This window comes from Anomalospiza imberbis, chromosome 1 (assembly GCF_031753505.1).
Source record: "Anomalospiza imberbis isolate Cuckoo-Finch-1a 21T00152 chromosome 1, ASM3175350v1, whole genome shotgun sequence".
In the NCBI taxonomy this organism is placed as follows: domain Eukaryota; kingdom Metazoa; phylum Chordata; class Aves; order Passeriformes; family Viduidae; genus Anomalospiza; species Anomalospiza imberbis.
In genome coordinates, this window is record NC_089681.1 from 144,375,485 (window position 1) to 144,391,574 (window position 16,090).

Below are 16,090 nucleotides of genomic sequence, written 5' to 3' on the forward strand. Positions count from 1 at the left end.
ATTGACTCATGGCCCTTTGAAACAAATTGTTATTAACCTTCCCCTTCTGAGCGTTTCATAATCACAGATGTTAGTTTGGAGATGATATCCAAACATCCCAGGGGTACTTTTGATAGCTGCATGGGCGGGGATTGAATGTGGCGGTCGGATATTAAATCAGCGGGATACAGAATTACTTTTTTTTTTTTTCCCACTAACCCGAGCTAGCTAAATAGTTTCTCCGTCTAACTCTGATATGCATTTCACAATCAATGGCGCGGATATTTGCATATATCGTGCCTGGGTGTGGGTTTGTACAAGGCATGTGCCACATCCTGCGTTAGCAGGGAGCGGAGCGGAGGAACACCTTCACTAAACCTCAGTGTTCAGACTCTCATTGAACAGAGTTACGGGAAAAATACTCTTAATTAATTACACGGAGGGGCTGGTTGGCGCAGGCAAGTGCAGAAGTATTTTTGTTCGGCCCTGAAATACTTTCCTGGGTTGGTTGTTTCGTTTGATTAGTAAGTTTGGGTTTTTTCCCTTTTTTGTTTTCTTTTTTTTGTACTGAACTCCTCTGCCCTGGCTGGAGGGGAAGGAGCCTGCCCCGCTAGCTGGGGGAGGGAAATCTCAGGGAGAGCAGCCTGCCAGGATAAAAACGCTGCCAGCCGTATGACTCCAGGGCCAGTCCTGCCTCTGCCCTTGCCCCGGCGCAGCCGGATTTTGGGGGAGGCTGTGGCTCGGCTGTCGTGGGTTGGGGTTCTGCCTTTTCCAAAACAAAAAGTCTGCTTCAGAAAGGGCTTGTTGCTTTGCTAAAATTGCAAAAGGAGCTTGTGCGGCAGCTCCTCCTGTTAAAATAATTTTAAATTTTAAACTGTCGAGGGCTAGTCCAGCTGTGCGGTCCTTGCCGAGCCAGCGGGGAGCCGCTGCCCGGGCGTGGGAGCGCGCTCTGGACGGCGCACGGGAAGCAGCAGCAGCTCCAGGGGTGCCGAAGGCAGCAGCGGAGCGAGTCCCTCCGAACCTGCGCCTCTTCCCGTGCAAGCACTCCCCAAAATACCGGAGGCAGGTGACAAGTACGGCCCATGTGAGGAACTCGCTGCTCCCACTGAAGGCACGGCTTACCAATGGCAAATATTTTGTGTTCTGGTCTGGATAAAATCCAAGCAGCAGCGTGATAGTGTCTGTCCTTGCTCCACAGACTGGACTAGCTTGGAGAAGTTGCAATACTAAATTTTTTTTTTTTAACCCAAAACTACATATTCCTGCTGGTGTCACACATCTGTTTTGTGTTCCCAGCTTTTCTTACCAGGCTGGGTGAGGACAGGTGGAAGCTCCACTTCTGCCTGCACTCTTAGGAGCAGGGCCAATTTTTCCCCCACTGCAGGTTTAGTTACTTCCTAAAAAAATACAAATAATTTCGTGTAACACCCACGGTACTATTTTGTACGGTCGGACAACGGAAGCTATTTTTCAAACCAGATTTAAAACTCTTCTTAAGCGCCCACTGCCATCGATTTTCTCCCAAAGGATTATAAATCACCTGCCTCGGTTAATAGAGGTAACAAAAAAGATATATATATATATATATATATATAAAGATATAAAGATATATATATATATCAAAAGCACGCAAACCAGAGAGGCTGGGGAAATAAAGCAAGACGGGAATCACAGTATCCTGGTAGCATCCCCGCACTCAGCCCTGCCCCCAGGTCCTCCGGGCAGGTGAAGCCCTTGGTGCACTGTCCCAGCGGCAGCTCCGCTCCTCGAGAATTTTGCCCCTTGCAGAATATATCCCAAAGTAGCAGCTTGAGAAAAATAAAGTACAAAATAAAATTTTAAATACACTTCCCCCTCGCCCCCCCATTCTTCCTTGGTTTTGTCTGGGAGCGAGTTCCCTGCAGCAGGAGCGACCCTGAGGGTGAGTGAGGCTCTGCCCTTCCTCCCTCTCCTGCCTGCGGAAAGCTATTTCGGAGCTCTTGTGCCCTTTGTCGCAGCAAGGCGGGTGATCGTTTTATTTTTGTCCAGCCTGTCCTAAAATCGTGGTACTGTCATTTCCCGGGGCTGCCAAGTATTTTACAGGGTGCCTGGTTTCGTGGCGTGGCATCGGCAATATTCCATCCCCTCTTGCCGAGCTCCAGGGTTACGTGTTTTCCTAGCAGAGGTTTTCCAAACGCAGCCTGTCAGAGCATCACACCACCGGGTATTTAAAGTCTTGAAAAGGTGAAACCTGTTGACAGTACGTGAGATTAAAGAGATTTTCCTTTCCGTTTTCAGCTCCTTTTGAGCGGGAGGAGGAGTGCCCGAGAGGGGCTCGGTGCCGGCTGGCGTTCGTCCTCTCCTTCAGCCTAGGAATGAATCCCCCAAAGTTTCCTCATTAAGTCAAAAGGCTGATGAAACGCCTGGCTGCAAAACCACCTCTCTCATAAATCGCCACAGATTTTACCCCCCCCCCACACCCCTGTAAAGAATTGAAACTACGACATACTTCTAATTCCAGCTCCAACGCTCAGAAGTGCAGTCTGAAGGCTGTATGAACATTTAGGGATATATATTCCCGAATAGCTCCATTGTAACGTCTGAGTGACACGGGTTGGATTTCGTAATAAAGTGGGTTCTTCGGTTGGGTTTTTTTTTTTTAATTATTATTATTTAATGCAGTCCTCGAGAATCGAAACACACAAAATGCAGCGAGAATGTTCACAATGTTGAGAACACAGTTGTAAATAGAAACATTCATATTTCATCCGATTATAAATATTTGATACTGCAATTGTAAAATGCACATGTTTTATAAACTGGAGAGAAGAAAAAAAAATCCTTTGCTTTCTTGCTAAAAGGCAAAGTCATTTAATCCTGGCCCCTAAGCAGCTGATGGTTATTCACAGAATTCAAAATTACAGTTTTTATTTTATAGCTGGATTCCTTCCTTCCTTTTTTTTTTCTTTTTTAAAATTTTATACTACTATGTACAGTGTGTATCTACTAGAGCTGCAAAATAAAGAGGTTTTAAGGCAAAGCGAGAAGTTTTTCCCCCCCACAAACAGCGTCGCAGGAGAATCCGTTCCTGAGCAGCCGCCCACGCACACCCAGGCCCACGCGGGACAAATCCCCCTCCGGAGCGGGGAGAGGGACCCCACGCTCCGGGACAAACGGGTTCAACGCAGCACAGCGCCTCGAACCCCCCAAAAACTCCGATTTCAGGGAGGTGTCTGCGTGAGGAAGGGGGGTGCGGGGACAAGCACCCACCCGCACGCTGCCACGGAGCGTCGCGCTAGCGGGGACCGCGCCGCGGAGGGGAAGGGACAACTAAAAATGGGACTTTTGGGGGGAAGGGGGGGCTAAAACGCTCCCAAATGTTTCGGGGAGGTGATGCCGGAGCGGAGCCGGGTCCCATCCCTCGGCTGCCCTCCGCGGAGGGACAGCGGGGCCGTGAGGGAGCAGCATCCCGGAGAGGCTCCCGCTTTTCGGAGATGGGGTTCCCGAAGTTTTCCCAACAAGTTGGGAGGGGGGTGCTAACCCCATCTCTACCCAGCATCCACGCCTGCATTCCGCATTCACGGGCGCCCGTGGCTCTCGTTGGCGGCGATGAAGGAGCAGAGGCTCAGGAAAGGACCCCGGGCATGTTTCGAGACGGTGCTTTGAGATTTGTTTCCCTAAAGTTACTTATATCTTTTCTTTCTTTTAAAATTAAATTCTCCTCGTCTATCCCCAAAATCAGCCCCAGACACCCCAGCTCCAAAAAAAAAAAAAAAAAAAAAAACTACACTCCCGCCCAAAAAATTTAAAAAACACCCAAAAAAAAGAAAAAAAAAAAGGGTGGGGGGAAACAAAAGAAAAGGTTAGGGGTGGGGTGAAACAAAAAGTTAAAACTCATAGAACAAATAGGAGAACTATTTATTCGGTTCACAGTCGTGTGAAATGCAGCAATAAAAATCTTTGGACTTCAGCAAAAGTTGTTTTTAATTTTTTTTTTGAATTTCAAAAAACAGCGTCCAATGTCCATTAAAACTGCGCTTAAGTATATCAAAAAGTAACTTAAGCTTTAAAAAAAAAATCTTAAAGATAGCGCCTAAAACTTCATACAACCAAAAAAAAAAAATTAAAAAAAAAAAAAAAACCACAACGAAACCAAACAACAAGCCCAAACCCCCGAAACCAAAACCAACCAAAAAAAAAAGTATTTTATAATCAGATATCTTGGATTTTTACACCACCTTACCTGTAAATTATATATACATAGAATATTGCAGAATTATATCTAATACACAATATTTTCACTATTAATGCTGGTATAATCTTTATACACTGGCCCTTATGTTTCTTTTTATTTTTTTTTTAATTAAATTATTGCATTGTATAAACTTTGACTGCAAACGGCCCCCCCACCCCTGCCTCCCCCCTCCCTCCCTCGCTTCCCTCCCACCCCCCTTTCCCTTGGCTATTCACTGTCCGACTTGCCGTCTTTCGCCGTGGTGGAGTGGTTGTAGAGCCCCTGGGCCATGAGGTGCACTGCCAGGGAGTTCTTACTGCCCGTCGCCTTCTTGATCTTGGCTCGTTTGTTCTGGAACCAGATTTTGATCTGGGACTCGTTGAGCCCGAGCTCCTGGGCCAGGCTCTGCCGCCGCTGCTCTGTCAGGTACCGGTTCGTCTGGAACTCGGCCTTGAGTCTCTGCAGCTGCTCGGCGGTGAAGGCGGTGCGAGGCCGCTTGTCCTCCTTGTTGGGGTTCTTCTTCTTTGGTTTGCGGGAGCGGGGACCTACGGCCGGGAGAGAGGAGAAGCACCGACACCGCCACGCTCTGCTGCGGGCAGAGCTCCCGCGTGGGGGGCACCCTGCCCCGGCAGCACCACCCCCTCGGAGGGAAGGGACCCCGCTTTGTGCCTCCGCGGCCAGGGATGCTCGGGAGGCGGCGGAACGGCAGCCGCAGCCCCCGGCGCCCCCGCAGCCCCCCGCGCCCCGCTCGCTGCCCGGCTGGCCCCCCCTCCGCTCCCCCGGCCCCTTTCTCCCAGCCAGAAACGCAGTTCCCGAGCCTCTGCGTCCCGGGAATGCCCGGCGAGGAAAGCTTGCACCCCGGGCAGAGGCACGGAGCTACATTTTATACCCTGAACAGATTTTTTTTTTTTTTTGAGAAAACCTCTATACTTTTTTACTTTTTTTTTTTTTTTTTTTTTGTGAGTGGCGATAAAAATGATAATGGAAATCCTCTTGCAGTTTACTTGGCCAGAAGCATTCCGCCTCTCTGCTGCAGTGCCCATATGGCGTTGCGCGGCCCGATCCGAATCGCCGGGATTATTCTCGGGAATATTATTCTCGGCAGCACAAGGAGCCTTTTCTGCCCGGGCCGAGCCATTGTGAGGATGTATGTTAATTAAATATTAACAAAGGAGAGCACTGGAGAACAATGGAGTAAATTCCAATTCAGCTCTGAATATTACCTCTGAGTAAGAGTTTGTTTTCAGATATTACGAACTAATTTTCATCTCGTTTTATGATCCCTTCCTCAGCTAGCCGACTCCCGGGTGAAAATCCTACCTCGCCGCTTTTGTAAGAGAAAGACCCATTTTTTTTTCTTTTCCCCGGGAGCAGATCTCCTGCCTGATGTTTCCCATGCCTTCCTCCAGTGTTTTCTACTTGTTTCTAACCGGGGTTTTACCGATCTGCCGGAGCCAGCCAGCCCTCCTGTCCCCGCGGTAGCGAAAGGACATTTTACCCCCTGCTTGTTATTTTTTAAATTTAAAAAAAATAGGTGGGTTTTTTTTAGTTTTTTTTTTTTTTTTTTAGACAATTTCAGGACGTTCTGCCTAAGCCCTTGCCAAGGGACGGACTCTGCCAAAGAAGTTTCCCGGTTCTTAGAAATGTCCCCCGGCCCCCACAGAGCTGACCTACAGCATATGGGGGGAAATTAAAAGAAAGAAAAGGAACGGCGGCGGCTCGGAGGCCTCTTTTAGAGAAATAAACGATCGCGGATTGTTTTTGGCCAAAAAGACTAAACAAAACAAGGCGAGGCCTATAGAAATGCCACCTCCCCTTTCCAAAACCCAGCGCAGGGGGGGTTTCCCGGCAGGGAAAAGGAGAGCTCGCCGGGAGGAAGAGCGTGGAGCCCGAAGACAGTTTGTTTTTTCCTCCCTCTTTCAGAAAACTCGTCAGTTGGTGGGAAATGCCCCGAGCCCAGGCGGCCTCAGCTCCGCCGCGGCGGCGGGGACAGAGGGAGGGACCCTCGTTCCCTCCTCGTCCCTGCGGCTCCGCGCACCCCCAGCCGACCATGCATCTTCAAGCATTTTCAGGCCATTTTAAGCAACTCGCCCATCAGCCAAAAAAAAAAAAAAAAAAAAAAAAAAAAAAAAAAAGCAAAACCCAAACAGAAAAAAAAAATAACCAGAAGAAGACGGAGAGGGAAAGGGGAGCGGGGTCTTTTCCACGCCGCTTCCCGGCCTCGCGGGCGGGCGGCGGCGGCCCGGGGAGCCCAGAGAACGGGCTGCGGCCGTGGGGAGCGGGGCTGCGGCGGGGCAGCGCTTACCTGAGGAGGGCCGGTCCGAGTACCGCGTGCAGTACACCCAGGCGGGCCACAGCATGGGCTGGTTCCCGGCGTTGGAGCTGGCCTGGGAGCTATCCGAGTCCGAGCTCACCGACAGGTCGCCGCCGCTCAGCCCCCGCGCCTTCAGGGCCGCCTCCAGCGCCGCGGGGTCCCCCCCCTTCTTGGCGGCGCCGTGCAGGGCCAGCCCGGCGGGGCCGCCCTCCCCCCGGCCTGGCGAGCCCGCCCCGCCGCCGGGCAGCGGAGCCCCGGGGGCCGGCGCCGCGGCGGGGCTGCGGCGGCTCTCCGCGCCGGGCCGCCGGGGCTCTCCGTCGGGGCCGCCCGCCTCCTTCCTCCGCCCGAACTCGGGCCGCAGGATGTTGTCGATGAAGAAGTTGGTGATGCGGTGCGGGTGCGGGTGGGGGTGCGGGGGATCACCGGGGGGGAGCAGCAGCCCCCGCCGTCCGCCGCCGCCGCCGGGCTCCGCGTCGCCGCCGGACTCCTGCGGCTCGGCCGCCTCCTCCCGGGGGCTCCGGCCGCCCTCCTCCATGCTGCGCGGCCGCCCCGCCGACGGCTCCGCTGCCCGCCCGCCGCCGACCGGGCGCTGCCGAGCGCTGTCTGTTGTTGCTGCTGCAGTCGGTTGTTCTTTATTTAAATTTTTTAATATATATATTTATATATATATATATATATACACACGCACACACAGGTGTCTATTTGCTTTCGTTTCTCCTGGCTTCGCCCGGCATTCAAAATCCAGAGTTTGAAAAAAAAAAAAGAAAAAAAAGGAAAAAATTTAAAATTTCAGAGTAATTTTAAAAAATATTAAGAGGCAAATGCAGGGAGACCCGCAAACCAGCAGCCGAGCCTGCACCACTTCCAACTTTGACAAAAAATGAAAACACAGGGGCTCCGGTCCTCCCGCCGCCGCTCGCCGCCTCTCGCCGCCGCTCAGCCGCTCGGTCCCGCGGCGCGCTGCCGCCTGCTGCCCCGGCCGCCGCCGCCGCGCCTCATCCGCGGAGGAAAAATTAGTGATAATAAAAATAATAATAATTGGGGAGCGGAGGGGGGGGGTGCAAGAGAAAAAACGAAGCGCCGGTGTCGGGGCGGGGTGTAGGCGGGCTCTCAGCAGCCGGTGTCCCGCGGAGGGCAGGGCGGTGAGGGGCGCCCCGCGGGGCTCCGGCCGGCAGCGCCTCGCCCCGCGCCGCCCCGCGCCGCCCCGCGCCCGCACATGCGGGGGCCGCCGCGGGTGGGGGGGCGTCCCGCCCTGCCCTGCCGCCCGCCCTGCGCCGCGCTACGCCCCGGCGGCCGCCGCCGCCGCGCCCGGGCACTTCCACTCGGGTTGTTGTCCTTTAGGTTTTAACGGGGCCCCCGCCGCTGACGTCGCCGGCCCGGGCGCTCCGACACGTGCCTCGGGCCAATGGAAGCCCGGGCGAGCGCACACGTGGTGCGGGGCGCCCCGGTAAGTGACAGCGCCCACGCCCCTCCCCCGGACGGGCCCGGCCGCCGCGGGGATGCGCGGGGGGGAGCTGGGGGTGCCTCGCCGCGGGGCGCGCACCGCGGGGCGCGCACCGCTGCCCCCCACCCGCCCGTGCCCCCCACCCCTCATCGGCGATGAGTTGTCGGGGGTTTAATTGTCCCGGTGTTTACCGGGGAGGGGGCCGGCATCCCACAATTCCTTGCAGAAACGCATAAATAATATTAAGCGAGCGGCGGCGATACAAAGGGGTCCGGTGGGGGCGACCAGGCCAGGCCCGGTGCCCGCGGGCTGCTCGGGGCTTGCGTGCCCTCCCCGCAGCGCGGTTCGGCGGTAATTGACTCGTCCTTCCCGCAGCCGGACAGGAGCTTTTGATCTGCCCTGACCTCCCCCTAAACGGCATCGCGGCGCCGTGCTGCCCCCCAAAACGCCGGCCCGTCACCCTTTGGACCCCGCAAAAGCCCTTGCCTCTTTAGGACGGGAAAGCTGCCGCAGCTGCTCTGCGTGTCTTTAGGGAGAAATACCCGGAACAAAATTAGGGAGCAAGGTGCGACTGGTTGGACGAAGGGTTGGGGGGGCTGAACAGGTTGCGGGGCTCGGGTCATCCTCGGGGAGCAGGACAGGGGAGCGAGAAGGCGGGGGCGCGTCCTCCCCCCGCAGCTGACCCGAGATCCCTGTCCGGGCCCCGCACGGTGCCACCGCCCCGACGGGGCGCACACCGAGGAGCTGCGCGACCCCGCCGAGGGCCGAGCAGGGTCGGGAGGTGATGGCTCGGCCCCAGTGTCCGCCGCACCCCGACCACCGGCTCTCCCCCTAAGTGATGTTTTTATTTGGAGGTGGCTTCCCTGCGGTGACACGCGTCACTTGCCACCTTGAAGGAAAGGGACAGTGAGCCTTTCTTCTCATCTTCTTCTTTTCCTTTTTCTTTCCTCTTTCTTTCTCTTTTTGCTTTCCTTTTTCTTGTCTTTTTTTTCTTTCCCGTTTTTCTTTTCCTTTATTCCTTCATTTGTATTTAATTTTAAATTCATCTCCCTATTTTCTTTGTATTTCGCAGCGGGTCGGGTTCACCACAGAAGCCCAGCAGTGCCTGATCCAAAGTTGTTTTGCTCAAACAAGCACCCAGAGGTTAATTTCTTCAAGAGCCCCATGAAAAGCGATTAGCCTGTCTCCCAAGAAGTATTTTCTAATTACTTGGAAGCTCTCGCTCTACTACTACCCCATAATTAAACGTGTTCAAGGTGCTGCACTTCAAATATTTCGCTCCCGGGCGGACCCAAGATACCGATAAAAACTTTAAACCTCCTTGAACCCCTTGTTACCTGCCCGCTCGCTGCCGGTACAGCGTTAACCTTCCCATTCGTTATCCCGCTCCTTCGCGGGGATATTTCTATCGTACATAGGACAAGCAGGAGAATTCCTGAGGTAACTCCGAAGTAGGAGATAAACAAAGCTGTACAAAACAATTACTGCATCTGCCTGTCCTCTGACAATAATCCAGCACCTCAGGTATGCAGAGGCAGCGGGGGGGGCGGCGAGGGGTGAAGGAGTGATCTGATACCGAACCGAAGAAATCTGAATGGTCTATTTTTTTTTTTTCCCAAGGTTATTTTTATCTGGGAGCTCAATCTCTGTAGAAACATTCCCCAGCAGCACTATTGCTCGCCGGTCTGCAGTCGCCTCGCAAGCGGCATCGCAGCGTGCGGGGGCTTTTCCTCGGGAACCACTGCGGGTCACCGGGAGAGATGGCTTGACAATGGGAGTTGGGCTTCGTTTCCCTCTTTGCTTCAGCCTCCCCTCGCAGACCTAGAGTCTGCAAATGTCACCTCTCCGCACACCAGCAATATTTCTTTTCCTTATGCTCTCCGCGTAGTTTCAACGAGGCTCATTCCATGCTGCCACCCTTTAAAAATTTTATGTTTTCCCTCCCTCAAATAGGTGAGTGTGCGGGTGCAGCAAACCCTGCCCTTTGCTCGGCGCTTTTGGCACTGAGAACTTTAGAAACGGGATGACAAGCCGGGAGCTCGGTACGGGGAAGGAGGGAGGGAGATTGCGGCCGACCCCCGCCCGCCGGCGGGCAGCGGGCAGGCTCCGCGGCCGGGGCCGGGCTGCGGGCAGGCTTCTGGACTGTTTGTGCCGCTCCTCCGAGCAAACCCTCCTTCCAGCTTTTCCCCAAATTCGGGAAAAAGGAAACCAAACCAAAACAACAAACCCCGGGATGCTGGGAAGCCAAAATGCCCAGAGCAATAGTGGAAGCCAAGGGAGGTGCTGCACCTCCCGTTCTCCCAGCGTGGAATGACTGCCTGCAAAACGCAGGCATGCACCAAATTTCGCCGGGTTTACAGCGATTCCCCCATTTCCAGCCAGTCCCTGCCCGTGCCGCCGGGGGAGGTCTGGCAGCGACCTCGTGGGCACAGCCTGGGCACATCGCCGCGGCCCCGGCGGCCCCCATGTGCCTTCCGCTCACACCCGGCATCACTTTTTTTTTTCCAAGTGAAGCCTTTGAGGCAGCTTTGCCAGAGCGTTGGAGCTGCTGGCGGAGGATATGAGAGGGGAGAGGTCGCCGCTCCTTTGCCAGGCTGGCCGTGCCGCAGGCGGTGTGCCCGGCGCTGCCCGGCCTTCCCTGGGTTCTCGCATCAATTTTGGAAGGGAAAACCAGCAGCAACCCCCGCCTAGCCCTACCCAGGCTCTCCTGGAGCCGGCGGGCCGGAAGAGCTCAGCCAGCACGGCCGCATTTCCCCAGTGCCGCCGGGTTCTCACTGCACCGCCGACAACCACAAGAATGAAACCCTTGGAACCTCCGGATTTTCCCAATTCCCCCCATGCCAGGCAGGATGAAGGGCGCTTTGCGGCCGCCGGGGTTCCACCCCGCAGCCTGCGGTGGGACCGGCATCGCCCATCCATCCACTTCGAGCGGGAATACTTTCCCATCAACGGGGGCAAAGAGACGGGTTGGAAACCCTGGCTTCCACTTTCTTGCAAGATCATGAAAATTTCATGAGCTGCTCGTGGCGAGGGCAGAGCCCGCTGTTGCCTCCCCGGCCCGGCCCGAGACGGGGCTCCCCGCGGAACGGACGAGGGCACCGGTGTGGGGCACGGAGGATGCTCGAGGGGGAACGGATGAGGGTGAATGTCAGAGCCTCGACTCGGAAAAGTAGCGCTCGGTCATGGCTACCGTTCGCAGCAAGGAGTGACGGGGAGCAGCCACCCCCCACCGCCTCCCCTTCCCACGGGAGGGAGGGTGCGCGGGTGGGGTGGGTGTGCCGGCCCCTGGCTCGCCCTGCCCCTGGCCCGGCCCTGTCCCTGGCTCGCCCTGCCCCTGGCCCTGTCCTCTCGCCCCTGCCCTCCCCCGGCCCCTCTTCTTGCCCTGCCTCTGCCCACGAGGAGCAGCCCCCTCCCCTCCCGCCCGCCCGCTGGGACTGGGGACAGCCTTCCCGGGCCCAATCGAAAACTGTCAAACAGCAACAATAAAAGCCTCCAATTTTGTTGAAGTTAGGTAGAAAGTAAGGGTAAACAACAGCCCGGAGCACAATAATATGGTGATCGGCGAGAGAAGAGAAGAGAAGAGAAGAGAAGAGAAGAGAAGAGAAGAGAAGAGAAGAGAAGAGAAGAGAAGAGAAGAGAAGAGAAGAGAAGAGAAGAGAAGAGAAGAGAAAAAGGAAAAGCCCTTTCGGTTTCCCAGGGTGCAGGCAATGTTCGCTGCTGCGTGGCTGGACCCCCACAGCCCTCTGCAGTGGAGCTCTGGTCCGGTTACCCGAGCCAGCGAGGCTCCGCCAGGACGCTGAATGACACTGGGTGTCGTTTCCCTTCCCGGAGTGCCTGGACTTTGTTTTGCTGAGCCGTTCTTTAAAAACCCACCAGCTCGAAGCATAACCAGGGATGAAACTATCTGTCGCTGCGGGAAAGTTTTTGGCCTGTGCAAAGAAATAGTTGGTGACCCCTTGTTTAAAAAAGAAAAAAAAATTAAAAATAAAGCTGGGAGCTAAACCTTCCGCCTGTGTCTTCGAGTTACACCCACAGCACCTTTGTAAAGAAACAGAAATCCGGCCCCAGTTTCTGCCCCCAGCAGCTGAGTGGGACAAGGCCGGTACAGCCCGACCCGGTCCGTCGGTCCCCGCCGGGGGATGCTCGGGCTCTGGCTGTGGTTCTGTCCCGGGCAGGGCTCACGGTCCCCGGCTGCGACAGGCATCCAGCGCCTCTCCCCGAGCGGATTCGCGGGGCGGCGGCCGGGATCGCCGTTCGCTTGCTCATCTGTAGCTATGGAGGCAGAAAAGCTTCAAAGAAGTACAAAATTATTTCCTTGAAACCATTTTTATTTAATCTTAACAAGATGATGCGTCCGCCCGTTTTACACACACCCGCTAGGTACCAGCGCCTACACAAGTGTGCACAATCGCGGATGTCGCGACTGAGGAGCGTTTCCCCGCTTCTCCCGTGACTCGGAGGAGTTAATCCGTGCAGACACAACAGGAGCTGTTGTGACGGTAAAGTTCAGCAACTCTACACCGACCCCAGCATTAGCAGGGGCTGGGGCGAGATGCTGAAGCTGCTCCTGCACTTTCCACATGGGCAGCTAATTCCCCTAAATTCCCTTGGATTTACACCTCGGCATTTACTCGCAGGCAGAATAAAGCCACCGCTCTAATTAACTAGGTAATTTCCACTCCAGCTCCTCACCGGATAATCAACTTTTATGGTCTCTCGAAGGCTATTTTCCAGCTGTTGCGGAGCGGGAGCCCAGCCGCGCTCACACCGCACCGCCGAGGCTCCGGCGTCAGGCAAGCTCCGGGATAGGTTTGGGGGAATCCCTGCCCTCCTCAGCAGGATCGGGCTCCCTGAACCTTCCCCGTCCTTGCCCGAGGCTTGCCGGCAATCCGGGGATGCGGGATCGTGGGGATGGTGCCCCGGGGGGAGGGAGGTGGGGGTCCACGACAGCCGCCCCCGCCCAAGAGACGGGCAGGGCTGTGCAGGGGCCGGGCTGTGGGGCCGTTCGGCTCCTCCCGGTAAAGGTGCGCCTTACCCTGGGCTGACCCCCGGCCCTGGGTGCCCCCTTCTCCTCTCGAGGGACCGGGATGGGCGAGGGGCTGCACGCAGTGACAGGGACATGGCCCGGACACGCTGCACACACACTGCATTTCCTCAGGAAAACAAAACAAGGCAAAACAAAACCCCCAAACCCAAGCAAACAAAAACCAAAAACGACCCCAAGCCCAGAACACAAAACACAAATAAAAAACTGCCTTTTCTTTTAACAAGCAGCAAACCAAACTACAGTTCTCAGTGGGGCGTCCCCGTCAGCCAGGCAGGAGTGCTGCAGAACGGACGGGAGGATGCTCGCTCTCGCCTCTCCTTGCTCTGCGGAAAGTTCCGCGGGGAGGTCTAAGAGCCCCGAGCCCCGTCCTTCCTCGTCCTTCGCAGCTTCCCCTCCCCACCCGCCCGCTGTGGGACCCCGACACCCTCCGTGTGTTCCTCCGCGGCCGCCAGGCCTGGAAGACAGCGGGGAAAAGCGGGAGTTCGGCGGGGGGAGGCTGGGCCAGGGGTCCGGGGGGGAGAGGCCTCTGCCCCATGCCCGCAGTACCCATTCTCTGCGGGGGAACAGGGCTGGGGAGGGCTGGCATGGTCTGGGACGGGCAACCTTCCTTCCTTCCTTCCTTCCTTCCTTCCTTCCTTCCTTCCTTCCTTCCTTCCTTCCTTCCTTCCTTCCTTCCTTCCTTCCTTCCTTCCTTCCTTCCTTCCTTCCTTCCTTCCTTCCTTCCTTCCTTCCTTCCTTCCTTCCTTCCTTCCTTCCTTCCTTCCTTCCTTCCTTCCTTCCTTCCTTCCTTCCTTCCTTCCTTCCTTCCTCTCCTTCCTCTCCTTCCTCTCCTTCCTCTCCTTCCTCTCCTTCCTCTCCTTCCTCTCCTTCCTCTCCTTCCTCTCCTTCCTTCCTCTCCTTCCTCTCCTTCCTCTCCTTCCTTCCTTCCTTCCTCTCCTTCCTCTCCTTCCTTCCTCTCCTTCCTCTCCTTCCTTCGTCCCTCCTCTCCCTGTTTTTCCTTTTTTCCTTCCTGCAGTTCCCCTTCCCCGCAGTCCCCCTGGCTGCCGCCGGTCCCGGTGGCTGTTCCGGACCCCGGTTCTGTCGTGGCCGGCGGTGTCCGGCGGTGTCCGGCAGTGTGTCCGGCGGTGTCCGGCAGTGTGTCCGGCAGTGTGTCCGGCGGTGTCCGGCAGTGTGTCCGGCAGTGTGTCCGGCGGTGTGTGCGGCGGTGTCCGGCAGTGTGTCCGGCAGTGTCCGGAGGTGTGGCCGGGCAGCAGCGCGGTCCTGGACCCCCCCGCAGGTTCCCCTCACCGGCCTGTCCCCCCCAGCTCCCCTCAGCCCGGCCGCCCCAAGGGGCCGGCAGCTGCCGGGGTGGCGGGGCCGTGCCCGCCTCGGGCATCCCGAGAGGTGTTCCCGACGGGAACAGCGGGTCCGGGAGCGCAGCCTGGCCAGCCCGGAGCCCAAACCGCAGAGCCCGGCTCTGCTCCGGTGCATCGCTCCGATGCCGCCCGGGTGACAAGGCGGGGGCCACCGAGGACCTGCCCGTTCCGCATGCAGGCCCGTGAGAACAGTAAAATACCCCACCCAGGAACTTCAAAGCCAGGGTGTGTGGCGGTGGCGACACGGCTGTCACCTCCCTTGCCTTCCCGGCAAAAAGGGGCGAGGGCCGCTTTCAGCCCGTCGCTGGGGTCTCAGGGCTGGGTGGGCTACGGGAGTGCGCGGTGCCACAGCGTTGAGCTGCTGCGTTTTGTAGGTTGATGCTGTCATATTTATTTTTTTCTCCTCTAGTTTTCTTGGATTCCCGGGCTATATTTATCTTGTCTGTCTGGGACTGCTTCTCTAAGTCACTGTGTAAATTGAAAGGCTTTTTCTCCCTTTTTTCCTCCCCTTCCCAGCTCATCACCTTTTTTTAATTAAAGCTTTTAACTCGCCTGGTGTTTACAATCTTATGTAAAGTATCAAAACAAACAGACCTTGCCGAATACAAACACCAAAAAGAAGCTGGCCCCCCATTCTTACCCCTTTATTGTCCAAAAAAAAAAAAAAAAAAAGCACATCTCCCCATGTCATAGCTACAGTTCCAAAAGGAAATTGCTTTTATTTGTAAAGGAGGCTTTAAAAAGCAGTGACATGAAGGGGAAAAGCTCCTTAAGGGAGGAAGGTCATGGGGTTAGGGGTGAGATTAAAGGAGCTATCTTTCCACCTCGCAGCGAAAGCGGCGCTGGAGCCTCCCCAAACCTGGGAGAAGAGCTGCCGAAGGGAGGTGGAGGGGGCGAGTGAAGGGATCGATGCTGGGGGCCGGGACTGGAGGAGGCCACGGGGCTCCAGGCAGTCCCTGGTGCCACACAGACACCTTTCAGCTGTCAAAAGGAGTGGATGCAAAGAGGTAAAATCCCTCCCTTCAATGGCTAAACCCTCACATCCCCTGTGTCATACAACAGGAAACATCACAGCGAGGGAAGCGGCCCCTCTAGAGCTCAGGCGGGCGGTGGGACACAGAGGGCAGTGGGATGCAGGGTGCTGGGGCTTGGGGAAGGACATTGTGCCCCCTCCCTGAGGCTGCTGCTGCCGTCTATTTGTAGAAAGCTGGGCACAGCGATGGAAAGGAAAAGGACTGCCGAAGCAGTCGCCCTCAAACCCTCCCTTCCCCTCTTCCGCATCCATCCGTGACGGCTGCGGTTTTTGCTGAATTAAGGTCCCTGGTGAAGGCAAGTCAGCGTGAGGGATGCGAGGGCACTTCCCTTCGCCTCCCCACAAAGGCGGCACCCTGCCTGGCCTCAGGCACGGACAGAAGCCGGGGCTCCGGGGTCAACACCAACAAAAGTGACTGCATCCTCCCTGCGTGCCCTCTGCCTTCCTGACCCCTCGCCAGCTCCCCTGCCCCTCTGGGTGGGCACGGAACGCTCCCCTCACCTGTCTCAAACTGGGGCTGTGCCCAGCCCCGTCCTGCGGAGGAGCCTGGGGCCATTTCTGCAGGGCAGCAGGGAAAAGGACATACAGTCCTGGTTTCATTTAGGATGGAAAATGTCATTTCCACTGCTAAGAGGGATGCAAACAATCCCAAGAGTGATGCAAATGTTGATCTTGGCACTGTTTGGAATTTGGGTCCTGACTGTC

The 16,090-nt window shown here is 56.2% G+C and overlaps 1 protein-coding gene and 1 long non-coding RNA gene across 2 annotated transcripts; one reads left to right on the forward strand and one right to left on the reverse strand.

The window, feature by feature from the left end:
• Positions 1–4,410: 4,410 nt before the first annotated feature.
• EN2 (engrailed homeobox 2) lies at positions 4,411–7,508 on the reverse strand. Its single transcript, XM_068174648.1, has 2 exons — positions 6,498–7,508; positions 4,411–4,737 (listed from the first exon to the last, which is right to left on the reverse strand). Exons 1-2 carry the CDS (start codon positions 7,039–7,041, stop codon positions 4,421–4,423), a joined length of 861 nt encoding a protein of 286 aa, XP_068030749.1. The 5' UTR covers positions 7,042–7,508; the 3' UTR covers positions 4,411–4,420.
• A 636-nt stretch (positions 7,509–8,144) lies between these two features.
• LOC137463447 (uncharacterized) lies at positions 8,145–11,876 on the forward strand. The gene is made up of 3 exons (XR_010993923.1): positions 8,145–8,515; positions 9,023–9,474; positions 9,571–11,876. It is a non-coding gene; the product is annotated as an uncharacterized lncRNA (long non-coding RNA).
• The last annotated feature ends 4,214 nt before the right edge of the window (positions 11,877–16,090 follow it).